The 18,920-nt window shown below is 38.2% G+C and overlaps 1 protein-coding gene across 10 annotated transcripts in view; it reads left to right on the top strand.

The window, feature by feature from the left end:
• The window catches only part of PPP1R9A (protein phosphatase 1 regulatory subunit 9A), a 232,695-nt gene that overhangs the window by 122,867 nt on the left and 90,908 nt on the right, over positions 1–18,920 (top strand). For all 10 annotated transcript variants that reach the window (XM_080663193.1, XM_080663196.1, XM_080663195.1 and 7 more), the window contains exon 3: positions 16,904–17,036. In XM_080663193.1, the coding sequence (XP_080519319.1) occupies positions 16,904–17,036 (133 nt within the window). The remainder of the gene's footprint in view (positions 1–16,903; positions 17,037–18,920) is intronic.

An 18,920-nucleotide genomic window follows, 5' to 3' on the forward strand; every position in this document is an offset into this window, starting at 1 on the left:
AGCCAGATGTCTGAAAGAAGAGAATGTAAGTTGACTTTCCTATAGCATATTCTCAGAATTAAACCACAGTGTTCCCGTAACTAAGCTCCCTTGAGTAGGAAGTGGGATGTAGATCTTTGTTATCGAGGACCGAGGCTTTGGTAGTGTTTTAGTATTTGAGGTCAAAACTCACAAATGTTTTGTCTTGGGTTTTTATTTTGTCAGTGGTAACTGTGAAGAATAGTTTCTGAACTGCTTGGCACAGTTATGCTTATTACATTAAAATTATGATTTTATTTTACATTTAAGTTTTATAAAACACAAGGTCTTTTTGTTCCTTAGTCTCATCATCGTGAACATTAGTCATTGCTGTATAAGTTAATGCTGGAAGTGCTATTAAAATATATTTTAAATTACTACAAAGCCAGACAGACTTGCTTTTATAATATGTGGAAAGACTTATGCTCATCGATCATTCAAGATTTGGTAATGAGTGTTTTAAAATAACATTTATTATTTTTTCATTTATTTACTAAAGCTCTAGATTTTAGAAAATCCAGAAAAATATAAAGAAAATAAAATCATTTATAATCCTAGTACCCAGAAATTATTATAACTGTATGTATATACATAATTGGGACCATTCATATATGTATATACCATCTTTTCATATACCATATATATTTGAACATTTTTTGTGTCATTAAATAATCTTAAAAGAGCATGATTGCTATGGTATATCTGTAAGCATCAGTGTTACATTTTATGGATATGCCGTATTTATTCACTAGAGGCCCTCGGCCTGGCCTGTGGGGATTAGACCAAAACCAGCTCTCCAACATCCCCTGAGGGGTCCCGGATTGTGAGAAGGCAGTTCTCAGGTGATGCACCCCAGAATCAGGCTCCCTCCTCTCTGGTTCCTGGTGTGTCACCTGAGAACCACAGCTGCCAAGTCACATAAGTTCAGCAGCTCCTGCATTGAGCGTCTGCCCCCTGGTGGTCAGTACATATCATAGCTACTGGTCAGACAGTCGCTTAGGCCTTTATATATATATAGATTCTTCCCTTTTTTTGGACATTTAGATTTCTTTGAAATTTTTCTCTTTCGTAAACAACATTGTGATTAATGTCAGTGTACATGAATATTTCTGTGTATCTATGACTTCAATAGGTTAAATCCTTAGAATCTATTAGGTCAATTGATACTAAAGTTTTTAATATTTTTAACACATTGCCCTCTAGAAAGTGATGCCAGTATATTAGAGTGACTGCACATTTATCCCTTTGCCTGGTTTTAAATCTTTGTAGATAAAAAATGAAGTATGTAATCTGCATTTCTTTAGTTACTAGTGAGTTTGAATTCCCCCTATTTATTGGCCCTTTGCAGTTGTGGGGTCTGTGTGTGTGTGTGTGTCTTTATTCTGTATAGGGGTAATTGTTTTATATTTTGGTGTTTCAATAATGGTTCCTCTTCTAAAGCCATATGGATGGGTTAAAGAACATGAACTTTTTGTTGTTGTTAATCCTCACCTGAGGATATTTTTCCCACTGATTTTTTTTAAAAACATATTTTATTGATTTTTCACAGAGAGGAAGGGAGAGGGATAGAGAGTTAGAAACATCGATCAGCTGCCTCCTGCACACCCCCCACTGGGGATGTGCCTGCACCCAAGGTACATGCCCTTGACCGGAATCGAATCTGGGACCCTTCAGTCCGCAGGCCGACGCTCTATCCACTGAGCCAAACCAGTTAGGGCCCATTGATTTTTTTAAAGAGATAATGGGAGGGAGGGGGAGAGACAGAGACAGAGAGAGCAATATCAATGCGAGAGAGACACATTGACTAGTTGCCTCCCACATGCTCCCTGACCAGGGTCTGGGATTAAGCCTGCAACCAAGGTATGTACCCTTGACCGGAATTGAACCCACAAGCATTAAGTCTGCAGGCTGATGTTCTAACCACTGAGCAAACCAGCTAGGGCAAGAACGTGAACTTTTAATTTAGCCAGACCGAGGGCTTGGACTTCAGTTGTCCCTTAGATATTTTCCATATGTCATTGGGCAAACCTACCTGTCATCTGTGAGCCTGAATTCACTGATCTGCAAAATAGGACCATTATGAGATTTAAATGAGACACTTATCTCAGAAGAGTCACTAAATGGTAGCTACAATTATCCTCCTCTTTCTTATCTCCTCATTATCATCTCCCTTTTATTTCTCTGTTTAGATCTTTTTGAATGAACTTGAAGGAAAGGTTCATCCAAGTCTGATATTTGCCTGTATACCGAGTGGGTAGGTGCTCCTTATGGTCCACCTAATGGTCACTGTTGAAACCTTTTTTTTCACTCCTTATGGTTGGGGGCTGATTAATACTATACTATTTACATAAGATACAGAGAGAAAGGAGTAGAAAGAGCCAGCAATGAAACAGGCCCAACTACCAGAGAACCAGCCTTTTCTGTTCTGTGGCTGATAGTACCTTTTGTTAAGGGCTGGCTCCCTGTGTTGTATTTTTTTGTGCTTCCTGTACCAGCTGCCAGAATCTCGGTGCCCTAAATGCCAAAGCTTTAGTGGAAGTGAGCAGGGTAGACCAGACAGTGAGGAAGATTCCTTGCCCGCTTATCTAGAAAACTTGAACAACTGTCTAAGTGAATGAACGGAGCACCTATTCAAGGGAGTTTAGTTACGGAATTTCCAAAAGAACTGTATTTATCAGACAGTCATCCTTGTAAGGCACTTCCATCAACAGGCATCTGTTGAGGAGGTACCCTGTGTCAATCACAGTGCCAAGTGTTGGAAACGCAATAAGGAACAAGATGCTAGTCTTGTGTTGAGGATGCCAGATAGTGATAAGATTTAAAGATATGTTATTTACAAATAAAAGGCCAGATATACCTTAAGTAATTGCTAGAAGACTCAGGAGTTTTGGAGAAGGAAAGTGATCGAATATTGGAGATATTGTCATAATGAACCTCCAAAATATTGAAAAAATTGAGTCCTGTATTTTGAAATTGTTTTCTGTTTCTTCCAAAATGAAAGGGTGAGGCAGAATTTTCCTTTGTAGTAAACGTTGCTTCTAAGTGCTTTGGCTTCATCAGGTGGAGTCCCAAGAAGCAAATGGGCATCTGAGAATATCCCATTTAGGATCCTGGGCACACACATTTTCCCTCCCCATGTCAGCATGGCAGGTGGAGATGACATGGGAACAGGTTGTGGTAGACTTGAGCTCTCACACCTGGATTGCTTGTGGGTTTTTTTTGGCTTGAGAGCCACCAACAAATAAAGTTTGTCATGGATAAACCACCATGACCAGAATGCAAAACTGTAAAGCAAGCATATCAAACTCAAAGGCTAACATGGGCCAGATAAACAAGGTTTAAGTTTATGTGGGCCACAAAAAACAAAAGCTTCAATTTCATAGAAACGTAGATTTATTTCGATAGAGACATGCTGAATACAAAGGGCTGAAATAAATGAGTAATCATTAACATAAAATGATAGAACATTTTTATAAAAATTAACATTTTTCTTGAACATTAACTTACCAGACACTGAATAACTGCACAAATTAATAAACGTAACACGACTGAACCTATTTTTCTTGTTCTCTGAAAGCGAAATATGTCCTGTTGCGCACACCAAGCAAGTCAGTCCAAGACTAATGACTTGGCAATCTGCTGCTGAAATATTCGCTGCTGGTATTAGTGGAGAGAAATGGTGCGCCTGCGCGTAAGGCTTGTAAGGGAAAGGAATGCAACACGATAATCAGTCATTGGCAAACATTGTAGTTTGTTATTAATAATTACGTATAACAGGATATTGTAAAAATTAAATTACGAAATTTTTATTAAAACGTTTCTTACATACCATTGTATTGGCTGGGCCGCAAAAATATTGGTTGTGGGCTGTGAGTTGGACATGCTTGCTGTAAAGTGACTGCAGAATTTTAATCAGCAAATCCGCCACAGTTGTGGTACATTGGGTCTTTAACTGACCCCAAATTAATTAGGGGCAGATGCTGGACGCAAGGCTACAAAGGGAGCCAACCACTCTTCTGTATTTACACATTTAATTCAGTGTCTAACCACAATCGAAATACTTCTAAATTCCTTCTGCCAACTCCTCATTTCAACCAGAAAAAGCAATATTTGATACTATTATATCTCTCAAACTATAAACTTTCATAACCAATAAAGCTAATTGCCCTCGACTGTCCTATTCCTATCAATACACTTTTTATATTAGTACTTCAAAATACATTAAAAAAATGATCAGTTCTACCAAAGTGACTTCTCGTGTTAGTCATATTAAAGTGATCAAAAAGGGAGTATTATAAGATTTCTGGGTAGGAGCTAACAGGCCTTTAATAAAGGAGGTTAGTGGTCTTTTTTCATATTATCTACAATAGAATATAAAATTAATTTTAGTAAGATATTTATCCTTTGGCAATACTTGATTCCTGACATAAATAATTATTAAGACCATGTTTTTAGTCATCTCTTCTAAAATATAGCCTTGTAAAAGAATATGTTTAATGGGCATTATAACAGGTTTACTTGGCTAATTAATGATCACTAAGGATGATCCCCAGCTTTGTATATGTGAAGACTTTTTTGATTTGAAGTTGTTTTATTTTATAGCTTTTTATGATTGGGGCTCCCTTTTGTCTTTTAAAGGTGCCTTTCCTTTTGCTCAGAAGCAGTTCTGATGTGAGATGCCATACAGGTGCAGACCACTGATGATGATAAAAAACCCATTGCTTCTAAGACATTGTACTGTTAACAGCTGGTGATACTGAGTGTGGCAAACATTTCACCGTGTTAAGTACATTAAAACATCATAATGCTAAATAATTGCATCACATTGTTAAGTAGATGCAATTTTTGTTAATTTTACTTCAACAAAGCTGGGAAACAAACAAGCCAGTAGATGACATAAAGGTGAATAAGACTATCCCACACAAAGGAACTGACAGTTTATTTGAATAGAAAATGTGGTCACAGATAAATACAATATGTAGCAGAATGTTATAAATTCTATAGGTGAGATGCAAAAAAAGATGAAAGAAAGCTTTCCAAACATATAACAAAGCAGTAATAGTTTTTGCAAGCTCAGGTGAGTGAAAGGAAGTGTTAGGTAAAGGCTAGTGATATAGGCAGGGGTCAGGTCTTGGAGAGCATTGACGTCCTTCTCAACTATCTGAGCTTTATTTTTTTAGGGAACGGAGAATGTCAGGAGGCTTTTCAGAGTGTCCTCTCCCACTAGAAAGTAACAGTCACTGTACAAAATTACAACGGACAGAACAAGTGTGCAGAAGAAATGTAGTATCATTTATAAATTCACTCTCATCTCCCAATCTCATCTCCCAATTCTGTTCCTGACCCCCGGTGCCAGGATTAGAGCCACACTGTGGGAATAGTACTCAGAGGTGGTGTATAATAATTGTAGGAGAGCAGAACACAATGAATATGTCGCAGGATAATTTAATTATTAGGGATCTGAGCAGTTAGGGAGGAATGAGAACAAGAATCCTTTTAAAGATTAAATCAACAGATTTGGACTAATTTTAAGTGGGCGTATGTGGGGAAATGAAGAGGAAGATTTGCTGTATGACTGACTGCATTTTCAAGCCCACATGACCAAAAGGACCCAGTTGACATCAGACGGGAGAGACCTTACCGGAGGCAGAGGATGGAAGACACACATTGGGCACTAGGAGTTGGAGATCCTTCTAATGAAGGCATCAGTCTGGCCCAGAGTGTGGACTGTCTCTATGGAATCAGGGATCCAGGCAGCAGTGACAGTTGCACCCTCTTCTCCATGTGCAGAGCACCCACCTGCCTTTAACATTCACCACTAAGCTTTACTGACATCTTTTTTCTAGACAGTTTCTGAGGTTGTGGAGACAATTGACTTAAGAAGCACAGCAGTTCACATGGTATTTACAAAGCCATCATTTCTTTTACAAGATTTATGTATGAGGTCAACGTGAGTGTGATGCAAGGGTCAGTGATCCCCAGATTTGACCATTAATCCTCTGGTAATGGAAGCGATGGCAGCTTTCACCTCAAACACACCAAGAGTAATGTGACAGCACTGTCCTCCATGTGTTTTGAAAAAGATTGCTGATTATTGTGTCTTCCTGTAAAGCACTCCTGCCCTTTAGGTTTTGCCTATAAATAAGGGAAGCATGAGACAGATCCCATTTGTAGATTTCACATATGTTTACATTTTCAAGGATGACCAGGATCGGTCAATTACATTTGACTCTAGTTCTTGGAGGAGTCTAAATGGAAGGGACAGTTTGTTTATAAGAAAGCAGCCTTTCCTGCTTTGTGGAGTAGCATGATTGATTTAACACTGGATCACAGCTGGCCGGAGCAGTCCTGCGTCTAGTCTTGGGTTTCCAAGCTCAGCCTTGTACCACAGCATCAGTGTCCTCATGTACATGTGCCTCCCCAAACAATCGGTGATTTGTGTTCCAGTGTTGTTTTTCAGTTTTCTCCACCATGTGATGTCTGGCCTCAGCCTTGCAGAGTTAAAAATTAGGCATATTTCACTCATGACCTTTTACAAAAATTAAAATTTTTAGTTGACTAAGTAGGTCTCAGTTGGTGCTAGAAATGCTTGCTAAAACATTTGTTTTCAAAGCTCTGTCAGCATTTGAGCCTGTTTGAGATTTTAGAAAATTGTATAACTTTGGTTATTATTATTTGACCCCTGGTAGATAGTGATAAACTTCTTGAATGGAGTATCTCTCTTCCAGAGACCAGCACAAAACTTAGGTGCAGGATTTCATGATTTCTATGTAATTTCACCCTAAAAACATTACAGATGCATTCACTAAAGGTACGCGTCTTTTGTTCCTGTTTTCACTCACATGCCTCTGTTGTCCTGGCTGACCTTGGAAGGGGAACTTGAGTTCTCCATACCTTGGTTTACTCATGTTCCTCTGAAATTGATGATGCTCCTGTTCTTGCCTCCCAGTCCTTAGCAAGAGCAGTGTGTTCATCTTCCTGCCTTCCTCCTGCTGTGGACATACCACTAGGCACACTTTAGGGAAAGTCATTTAGAACCTTCAAGGGCCTAGGTTCCACTAAGCTCTCCCAAAAGGGTTCCCAGAGCTTATTGCTCATCTCTCTTCTTTCAGTCCTGGTCCCTTCTAATCTTCATAAACTCCCATTCTCTTTCAGGGTTTGAGCATGTGAATTTTGTTCACACAACAGATCATGCATCGTAAAGCTCTTCCTACTTACTTTTCCCCCATCTCCTGTCATTCACTCACCACTCCAATTTTGGCCATATTGAATTACTCCCTGTTCTATAATTCTGTTCTTCTCTCTTATTTCTATTTTGTACCTGATACTCTTTCTTCCAGTATGTCTTCCACATACCTTCCCTTGCTCACTTATTATTTGTTGGTACTAACCATAGTTGGTTGAAGTCTGTGCTTTTAGGTCTCTCTGGAATCCGTTCTTACTTAACTCTCCTCCCTCTTTTCCAGTTAGGATTTCCTATCTCCACTGAATGGCCCATAGCATCACCCTCATCCCTGTATTACAGCTCCTTTGTTGGTTACAGTCACAGGTCTGAGATGAATTTAGTATTTCCAGTAGTGACCACAGTCTACCTACTGAGTTGGTGCTCAATAAGAATTTGAAATAAGAATCAGTGGCTCAAGAAGCGGAGGAAGTGTGAAGGGTAATTATTTCTGCATCTGCTGACATCATTAATGGGTTCTGTAGTCTGAGAAGCTTGCACTGTCTGTTTTTACTTTTAGAATAGAATGTAAATTAAGTGGAATTCTCTATGTGGATTACATTTTTTAAAAGATTGTTTCTTATGTGTACTATTTACATTGACACATGGTACATAACACATGTGTGTGCGTTTCCTTGAAACTGAAAGTTTTAAAATATAATGCATACTCTTACTACTTGTAGTAAACACTGATGTTTTCTATTCTATTCTTTTCTATTTAACTTTCTCAATGCTGTTCATGACCCATTAGATTAATTTCATAAACCCCTATAGGTCACAGCCAGCATTTCGGAAGCCACTGATCTAAATAACTGTACTCTGTCCTGTGATGAAGACTTGAAGTGCAGGTGTATCAGTCAGGATTCAGATAAAGAGACTGAACCAGTAGGAGATATATACTAAGAGATTCCTTGCAAGGAATTGGCTTATGCAAATGTAAGGGCTGAGTATGCAAGTCTGAAATCGCTAGGGCAGGCTATTTAGAGGTGGGGAAAGGTGGGCCTCTGCAACAAGCTGAAGCTCCTGTCCACAGGCAAAATTTCTTCTTCCTCCTGAAGCCTTAACTCTGCTATTACGGCCTTTGAATCAGGCCCACCCAGATTATTTAGAGTAATCCCCATCCCCCCAAAATGGTGTCAGTAGGTGCTAATTAGTTCAGTTTTTCTGTGCTGATGACACCTGTCAGGTGGGAACTGGACCAGGGCCACCTATTGATTTCAAGCTGGCCACCAGTTGTCAGTTTGTAAAGCATATGTCTCCAGTTTAAACCAGAAGTCTGGTTGAGCTGAAAGAGAACATTGCTCATTTTTCATGGGTATGTTTACTTGTTTATAATAATTTGAAAAATGCTGTGAACAACAAGAGCATCAGTGGAATCATCCAGTTTTTTATTAAACTGTCTACTGAAAAAACTCACCAATTTGGGCTTCACTGTCTTAGAATTTGTCCAAATTTAGAATTAGCTAACTTTATATGTATTTATGATGGACTTTCTTCCTGGTTACTTCAGTGCCCATAAACTGTCTTTGCAATTAGATATTAAACTCACTTTAAAAAAATTAAATACTTTAACAACAATTTGCAGAAAAATGATACTAATTATAATTTAATTCTATTTTTTAAAAGGAAGAGATATAGGACCTTCTAATCATTTTGTTTCATTTGTAATTTCTGTATATTTGACCTTAATAAAATTTCACTCATCTTGAAATACCCTTTTTTTGAAATAGTTTCATTAAATCAATCTCTCTCTCTCTCTCTCTCTATATATATATGTGTGTGTGTGTGTGTGTGTGTGTGTATGTAATTTATCTTTCCACATAGTCAACCATAGTTATTCTAAATTTAAAGAATTTACATCCTCCACTTGTTTTTTTTATTACTTATATATATGAATTGATTGGTACCAATGATAATATAAACATGTATATTTGATTTTTGGATGGGTTTTGAGTACATTCTACAAATATATCTGGGTATGTGGAAATTTACAACACTCCAAATGATGTGAGAAAAACACTGTCAAGGTATGATTATCTTTGTCTGAGGTCAAAAGATTAGTTTTTGCAGCCAGAGAATATTTTATTTTAAGGGATTTGTGATGGATAATTTTATGTGTCAACTTGGCTGGGCCATGGTGCCCAGTTACTTGGTCAAACATTATTTTAGATGTCTTTGTGAGGGTGTTTTTGAATAAGATTAACATTTAAGTTGGTGGATTTTGAGTAAAGCAAATTGCCCTTTATCATGAAAGTGGGCCTCATGGAACCAATTGAAGGCCTTAATAGAAAAAGGCTGACCTCCCATGAGGAGGAGGGAGCTCTGTCAGCAGACTGCCTTGGACTTGAACTGCAACATCAGCTTTTCTGGGTATCCAGCCTGCTGGCCTACCCTGCAGATTTTGGATTTGTCAGCCTCCCTCTATAACCTCATGAGCCAATGTCTTAAAATAAATCTAGCGTACTATAAATACAAATATAGTACCATGTGTATAATTACAAATCTGTACATACACATCCTGTTGGTTCTGCTTTTCTGGAGCACCCTGACAAGTACAGGATTCTTTGTATTGCCTTTTGAACTAGTGGGCTGTGCTCTCAACCGCCCATTATGTAGAGTGTTTGTTTTTCATGTCCTGGTCTTTAGTTACCCATGAAAACACTAGGCTTACATTTAGTGAAATATTCCTTTTTCCTTTATAGACTTTGTCTTCATTAACTATCCTTATAGCCACCATGTATATTGCTCTCTGAGCTTCAAATTTCTTGTGTAAAAATATGAAATGTGGGTGGATACTCTCTTACTTGTTTCTGCCTTACTTACTGGATCAGTTGGTACAAGAATTAATGATAATTTGTGTTAAGTCTTATATTGTCTGTAACTTCCAATTACTTTAGCATATAGATCACAATATTTATGGGTTTAACTTTGTTTTATGAGTCTTCAGTTAGCATTCCAAAAACACCAATCAGGTATCCTCACTCTAGGTTTATTAACATTAGGGTTGTTACAAATAATTGGTGAAATGCGCAATATTGAAAATATATGGATTGGCCTTAGAAATATTTTATGTTAATGGACTTTGAGTCAGACAAGGCCAGCAAGCTAATAGCTTTTGGAGTAACACCTAACTCTAATACTCATTTGGTACTGTTTTCTGATATGTAGGATTCTGTTGTTGAGTGATTCAATTAGGAGGTTAGACACATTTTATCATAGAATACTATCACAACTGCTTTAAGTACACCTTCATGGAGGGTACTTGTCGGAATACCTTAAGGCAGTGGTTCTCAACCTTTCTAATGCCGCGACCCTTTAATACAGTTCTTCATGTTGTGGTGACCCCCAACCATATAATTATTTTTGTTGCTACTTCATAACTGTAACTTTGCTACTGTTATGAATCGTAATGTAAATATCTGTTTTTTCCGATGGTCTTAGGCTCTACAGTAGCGGTTCTCAACCTGTGGGTCGCGACATTAGAAAGGTTGAGAACCACTGCCTTAAGGTCAGACATCTGGGACTTTACTGAGCTTACATGATAGAGCTGTGGGTTTGTTTTTTCATCTTCCTGCTCATCGATGTTTTTGTATGCAACAGAAAGCCCTCACTTATTTAGAATCTTTGGAGACCTGCAATGTTTACCTGCAAATGCCTGATCATTGTGAATTCCAGTTTGGCTTGCATAAGTTTGCAACAAGAACCTAACATATTCCCTGGCACACAGTAGGCATTAAAAAATTATCCCTCTTACTGTCATAAATCAGTGAACTGGCCTTGGTTCTGGGGAAAGAAAAAGAAGGCTGAAGTTATCATTCATGGTTCTAAAGTTGCCAGGATCCTTCTTTCAGAGGATGGTTTATTGCCAATTTTTTTTTTTTTTTTAAGACGTGGACTATCTCGTCCATGCTCTCTTAGTCTCAGTTGAGAGTCTCTTAAGCAGAGCCACTAAAATCATGTGAAGGTGAGTTGGAATTCTACCAGGGAAGCTTATGGTAAGTGAGCTTGGCTGGTCTCCAAGTGCACGCTGTGCCAAGCCATCATCTGAAACGCAGCATGCTAGAACCTGGGACATTGTCCATCTTTGATGTGTCAAGAAGATGAAGTGGAACCCAGACGACAGGCGGAACTGAGACCTCGTGGGAGCATTGTGGGAGATTCCTTCCAGTCAATATTTACAGAAAATTCTGAATATATTTTGACCTGCATTGATTAAAGAAAATGTGTCTTAGGAAGTAAAGGAAATAAGTTTTTTCTCCTTATTAAAAAAAAAAATGTTGCTGCTGTTTTGAAAAAGTGTTAAAACACTAGCTATCAGATATGTGAAAAAGAATTCTAGTTGAAATCTTATAATCAGCTAATTTTAACTTTATTTGTTTTTCATAGCCTTGGATTACTGGGTGAGGAATGTCATTGCTACCTGTATTTGTAAACTTGTTACCCCTAAAAGCCTGCCTCTGCAACAAAGCAAGGGACAAGGTCTTGTTTTGTTTCTTTTGATAAAGGAACAGAAATATAACTCATTGGCTTTCAAACAAGCAGTCTTAAATTTAAACATCCTTTTGTTTGCTTTTCTTAGTCAAATAACACAGGAACCATGTGAAGGTGACTGAACTTAATATGTATTTTTTGATGATGTTGAATATGAGGGTCCAGGATGCTCTTGCCCTTTAGAGTTTTTGCATTGCTTTAATATTATGAGGGGGGCTCTGATTATTATCTGAGTAACTATTCATAGTTTGCAAAGCTGTTATGGTAACATAAATAAAAATGGTAGAACAATTGTAAATATATTTAAAGAATGAAGACCTATTGATGAAACAGGCAGTTTTTACCAAGGTCAACTTACTGGCATGTCTGAGATTCTTCCTGGTGAAGGCCAAACAAAGCATGCGGGTGCTGAGCCACTGCGTACTGACAGTGCACAGCTCTGGACACAGGTAGGGATTTGCAACACTGTATCCATGACAGTGATTTAACTCAAGGAAATCTCAGGGTAAACCCTATATAATCTTGTATTAGAGTTGGTTAATGAAAATTGGTTTTTAAACACTTAAAATTCAATGTTAGGAGATTGCCTGCAATTATTTGTAGGAATTAGTCAGTGTATCAGGGCACATTCAATAACAAATATTGCCTTGGTATACAATTTATAGAATCACAGTCTTTTATAAAGCTTCAGTTATAACAGTCTTTAATTTTTTTTACATGAAGGAAACATTCAGATAGTTCCTCTAACATGCTCTCTCAATGGAAACTGTATTCAAGAGGGGCATTAGGCCTTACCACCTCGCTACTCTGGCAATGATTATAACAAAGCAGATGTTACAGAAAAGGTGGGAAGTCTGAGTTTTGTGGTACATATTTTATTTTATTTTTATTTTATTTCATTTTAAATAAATCTTTATTCAGATTATTACAATTATTTCTCCTTTTTCCCCCCATAGCTCCCCTCCACCCAGTTCCCACCCCACCTTCTGCCCATACCTCCCCCCCACTGTCCTCATCCATAGGTGTATGATTTTTGTCCAGTCTCTTCATGAACCCCCCATACCCCTTTCCTCCTGAGAATTATCAGTCCACTTCCTTTCTATGCCCCTGATTCTATTATATTCACCAGATTATTCTGTTCCTCAGGTTTTTAATTCACTTGATTTTTAGGTTCACTTGTTGATAGATATGTATTTGTTGTTCGTAATTTTTCTCTTTACTTTTTTCTTCTTCCTCTTCTTTTTTTAAAAAAATATATTTTATTAATTTTTTTTACAGAGAGGAAGAGAGAGGAGAGGGATAGAGAGCTAGAAACATCGATGAGAGAGAAACATCGATCAGCTGCCTCCTGCACACCCCCTACTGGGGATGTGCCCGCAACCAAGGTACGTGCCCTTGACCGGAATCGAACCTGGGACCTTTCAGTCCGCAGGCCGACGCTCTATCCACTGAACCAAACCGGTTTTGGCACTTCTTCCTCTTCTTTAAGAATACCTTTCAGCATTTCATATAATACTGGTTTGGTGGTGATGAACTCCTTCAGCTTTTTCTTATCTGTGAAGCTCTTTATCTGCCCTTCAATTCTGAATGATAGCTTTGCTGGGTAGAGTAATCTTGGTTGTAGGTTCTTGCTATTCATCACATTGAAAATTTCTTGCCACTCCCGTCTGCCCTGCATAGTTTCTGTTGAGAAGTCAGCTGACAGTCATATGGGTGCTCCCTTGTAGGTAACTAACTGTTTTTCTCTTGCTGCTTTTAATATTCTCCCTTTGTCTTTTGCTCTTGGCATTTTAATTATGATGTGTCTTGGTGTGGTCCTCTTTGGATTCCTTTTGTTTGGGGTTCTGTGCGCTTCCTGGACTTGTAAGTCTATTTCTTTCACCAGGTGGGGGAAGTTTTCAGTCATTATTTCTTTAAATAGGTTTTCAGTATCTTGCTCTCTCTCTTCTTCTGGCACCCCCATAATTCTGATGTTGGTACGCTTGAAGTTGTCCCAGAGTCTTCTTACACTATCTTCAACTTTTTGGATTTTTTTTTTTTTTTTTTTTTTTTTTTGCTTTTTGCTTTTTCGGTTGAGTGTTTCTTGCTTCTTTGTATTTCAATTCTTTGACTTGATTCTTGTGTTCCTCTAGTCTGTTTTTGGGTCTCTGTATAATATTTTTTATTTCAGTCAGTGTATGTTTAATTTCTAGTTGGTCCTTTTTCATATCCTCAAGGGTCTCGTTATATTTATCGGCCTTTTCTAGGATATTCTTAAAAAGCCTTATAACCGTGGTTTTGAATTCTATATCCAGTCGTTTGTTTTCCTCCATTTCTTTTGTTTGTGATCTGATTCTTTGTCTCCACATTTTCACTGCTTCCCTGAGTTGGTAGGGTAGATTTGTGTGCTAGGTTTCCTATACGGCCCAGTGGGTCGGCCTCCCCAGTTCACCTGAGGTGGACACTCTTGGTGCATCCCTTTGTGGACTGTGTGTACGGCCTTGTTGTAATTAAGTCTTGATTGTTGTTGGTATCACTGGGAAGAATTGACCTCCAGGCCAGTTGGCTGTAAGGATCAGCTGTGTCTATGCTGGGAGAAGTTCGGTGCTGGAGACAGCCTTATAGGATTAGACTTGCCAAATTGCAATAGCCTCTGTGCTCAGCTTGGATGGGGTGGAGCCTCAGTCTTGGCTTCCCGTCAGCCTTGCCCTTGCACGCAGGTGCGCGCCTTCAGATCTCTGCCTTCCCGGCTCCCGAGTCTCCGCCCGAGAGACCAGACTCCCCCAACAAGAGCGTGGGTCCCCTGGGGCTCGCCCGGAACTGGGGTTCAGTGCAGTCAGAACTGGGGTTCAGTGCGGTCGGGGGCTTCCTTCCCCCTTCCGCCAGAGAAAGTCAGCCAGGCTCTCAGCCGCCCTTCCTCTCTGCACGCACAAAGACCCTTTGCCGTACCTCCAATTCTCTGTGAGCTTTTCTCTTTCCTTCTAGTTGTAGAATTTTCACTCAGCCAGCTTTCCTGTGGTTCTGGATGGTGTCCGTTCTGTCTTTTAGTTGTAGTTTTGAAATTGTTGTGCGAGGCAGCAGTTTAGGTGTTTACCTATGCCGCCATCTTGGTTTCTTGTGGTACATATTTTAATCCAATTTTATGTATAATATAGTTTAGGGAACAGCATTGCTCTCACTGTTTTTCTGTAAGATACAGCTAATGCTTAATAAAATCTGGCCTGGAAGTGGCCCATTGTTGTATAGAGAGATGGGGCATTTACCAACTTATCTTGGTTTTGAAATTTTAACTTCTTACCTAAGATGGTATGAGACATTGACCACTACTTTCTTCTTGCCATAGACAAAAGGGAATCACTCCTTTGCCACCATAGGCAACACACCGTACAATTGATGGGGCTTAAAGTGGTGGCCCTGCACGCACATATCATGTATAGCATTGATTTTTCTTCACGTCGTTTAGTCATTTGCTTTAGTATTTCTAGAATCTGTGGCTTTGTTGGAAGGTCCTCTCTAGTCTGTTAAATATTGTCTCATATATTTTTTAGCACTCTTATAATTTTTTGTTCTTAATCTGGATTTAACTTTTGGTAATGATGTGAAACAGGAATATTTTCAGATGGATATCTCATTCTTTCCCATTTAGGAATGTGATGTTGTGATGTTTATTATGGTAGAGAAATATGATAGAGACCAAGCAAGTAGCAGGAAAACATTTTGAAAGTCAGGAAGAAAAACAATTAATTCTGGTACAGATCCTATGAATGACATGATTTTGAGACATATATACCATTAGGAACCACACTATGTCTGCTTCTGTATATGCAATGTGTATTCCTGGTTTATAGGTTACCATATTCAGTATACAAGAGTTGCCAGTTTTTCGTTAATATGTGTGTAAAGCACACTTGGACTGTCAGAGCTGGCTTTGTAGGCAATGGACATAATTTCTCCTCTGACCTTCTGTTCTGCTTTCTATTTTTTTAAAAAAATATATTTATTGATTTTTTACAGAGAGGAAGGGAGAGGGATAGAGAGTCAGAAACACCGATGAGAGAGAAACATCGATCAGCTGCCTTCTGCACACCTCTCACTGGGGACGTGCCTGCAACCAAGGCACATGCCCTTGACCGGAATCGAACCCGGGACCCTTCAGTCCGCAGGCCGACGCTCTATCCACTGAGCCAAACTGGTTTCGGCATGCTTTCTATTTTTATTGTAGTTTTTTGTGTATATTAAAAAACAACAATTCATTCCTACTTTTTAGGATTTTGGGGGACATTACAGAATTTTTAAGGCATAGTTCATGTACTTAATAATTATTGAATTTAATTGAAAATGTCAGTTTTTATTATTCCTATTAATTGGACTTGATGAATAATAAGTTCCTTTCTTTTAAATATTCTTCAGTGTATTAAGCAAGGGATTGCCTACTTATTTTCAGTTAATTTTCAAATAAAACAAATATTTCAGCAGAAACAGACTTTCACATTTCTTATGACTATGTCTAAGGACCACATTCAGTAGTCTTTTGAATTGTTTAGGTAGGAAAGAAAGAGCTGGCAATCTCCTATTTGTCCTGCCGCTCTTGAGCAAGGTTTTGATAGCCATTACATAGAAAAGTTCAATGAGAATTTAATTTAAATCTACATGCAAGTAAAATGAGAGATGACAAACAAGAGCTTAACACGGCCTAATACAGTATAGAATAGAAATCAATTTCAGTGATTCTGTGATTGAAAAATAATCATGGTGCTGACACCCGACAGTGCTGGGGCTTGTTTAGGTCATGCCGTGAAATGGGTTCAGTGTGGGTGTTTGCTTAGATAGCTTCACCATGTTTTGCCTTAGTTGTATCAGGAGCCAGCATTGCAGCTCGTATGTATACTCCGATTCTGTAAAAAGAAATTAATGTTGCCATCCAAATAATGTATTCTGTGGCTCCTGTTGTTTCTGAAATTGTTAAAAGTGGTAGAATGACTCATACATTTTTAAAATTAGTAAGATATGTTTATTCTCATTCATTCTTCCTCAACATCTCAATTGATTTTTTAAAACAAAACAGTTATTTAGATTAAATTCATGATTCAAAAATTTTAACTTATGTACGTTTAGATACTTAGATTTTTCTTTTTTTTGTAATTAAGAAAGCCATCCTTTTGGGATTATCTTTTTGTTGATCTTTTCCTACAGGTTTTCAGCACATACTCCAATGAAGACTATGACAGGAGAAATGATGAAGTTGACCCTGTGGCTGCTTCAGCTGAGTATGAACTTGAAAAGCGTGTAGAAAAGTTGGAACTTTTCCCAGTGGAACTGGAGAAAGGTATATGAGCTCTACATCATTTGTAATATTATTATATTCCTATGTTAATAATACAGAAATGACTTAATTTTTCCCAATTATAGCTGTTTTCTCCCCTAAGGATTGGATCAAATTTTAATTCTCATGCAGGAGTTTATTAAATTTAAAAACTAGTTGATATAAATTCTCTATAGATGGTGGATTGAAAGATTCTCTCTAGCTGTCCACTCCCAGCTGGAACTTATCTGCTTTAGTTGGCTGCATGGTGGTTAGGAGTAGGAAGGCCTGAATGAGGCCTGATGCTTGGTCGGTACTCCTGCAAAGGGCTGGCGAGGTGAGAGCCCAGAGAGAGCTGCTGGAGAGTGTGGGGCAGGTGGTGGTTTGTTGTTTGTTTGTTTGTTTGTTTGTGGAGGGAGAGTGGTCATAGTTAGACTCTGAATATGGTAGATATGAGGAGTACTGGGCTTTCAGAAAATTATGGATTTTCGGAACAAAGGCAATGGACTGCTCTTCATCTCTGAGGAGAAAGGGCTAAAAGAGAGCAGGCAGACGGGAGCAGGGGGACTTCCTGCTGAATGATCTCCCTGGAACCACAGTCCACCTATTGCAGTAACTGGGGACCCACAGGACCAGAGGCCGCCATGTTTATTGTCATGTAAGTCAGGAAGCTGGGAACTAGACTCTGACCAATGAACAGAAGACTGTCACATCTCAAAGTTTTAGGAAAAAGCCCAACAGATGACAACTTGAATAACAAAAAGAAAGCAAAGAACAAGAAAAAAAGTAAATAAGGATAATCAAGTATGGCTTTAAAAAGACATTCTTAATCAAATTAACAATAACAACACTATAATGATTTTTAAAAATAAAAATTTCAGTAGAGGAATTGAAGAGGAAATGATGATTTTTTTGAGATCAAATTGGTGACAAAGAAGTTCAAGCATAAGAAATGTCCCAAGTTAATTCTCAAATGACAGAGCAAAAATCCAAGGAAAATTATAGAGACTCGACATACAAAGAAAGGGAAATGGCAATAGAGGATGAGAGATACAGAGGAAAATTTCCTGAGCTCTAAAACAACTTGATCCTAGTATTTGCAAGGGCTTAGCCAACTGATTGCAAGGACTTAAAGAAAAAATCCACACCTAAGCACTGGCTGGACAAACACATGATTTTTAAAAGAACTAAAAACAATGTGTTTTTTGTCAGTATCTTTCATAGGGCCAATAAAATGGAAACAAAAGTGAATGCCTGTCACTAGAGAAATGGTCGTATATGTTATCATTCTGTCTCACCATGAAATATTACACAATCATTAGAAGGGATTTAAAGCTATGTTAAATTGATACTCAGGAAGTATTATTGAATTAGAAAAGTAAGCTGAAGAGAAAAGTAGGTGTCATATGATCTTATTTGTGTAAAGCAAATAGGAAAGAAAAGCAAGCCATATGTACACTGTAGTTGTTGATATGATTCTATCCTTGATGGCAGGACAGAGAAAGTACTGAAAGACACATACCATCTTAACACGAATGGTGATCTGGAACAAGTAAAAACAACCCATATAAATAAAGGGGAAATTCCAGGTATATTATGATCACATTTATTTAAAATAACATATATGGCTCAGCCAGGAAAAATTCAGCCAGAATGGTCAATCTAGAGTTATATTACTAAATTATTGAACCTCAAAAAATTTTTGTGTGAAAGGACAACAAAAATTGAATAAGTAATGGAAGTAAAATCAGACAAGCATCTGAGTGACTAAAAGACAATAGAGAAGGCAGAGGTGGGTGGATGGGTGGCAAGAGAGTAACCAAAGAACTTATATTCATATATGCATAACCCATGGACACAAGACAATAGTGTGGTGAAGGCCTGGTGAGGGGTTGAGTGTGGCTAGAA

Source organism: Plecotus auritus (assembly GCF_963455305.1).
Source record: "Plecotus auritus genome assembly, chromosome: 4".
NCBI lineage: Eukaryota > Metazoa > Chordata > Mammalia > Chiroptera > Vespertilionidae > Plecotus > Plecotus auritus.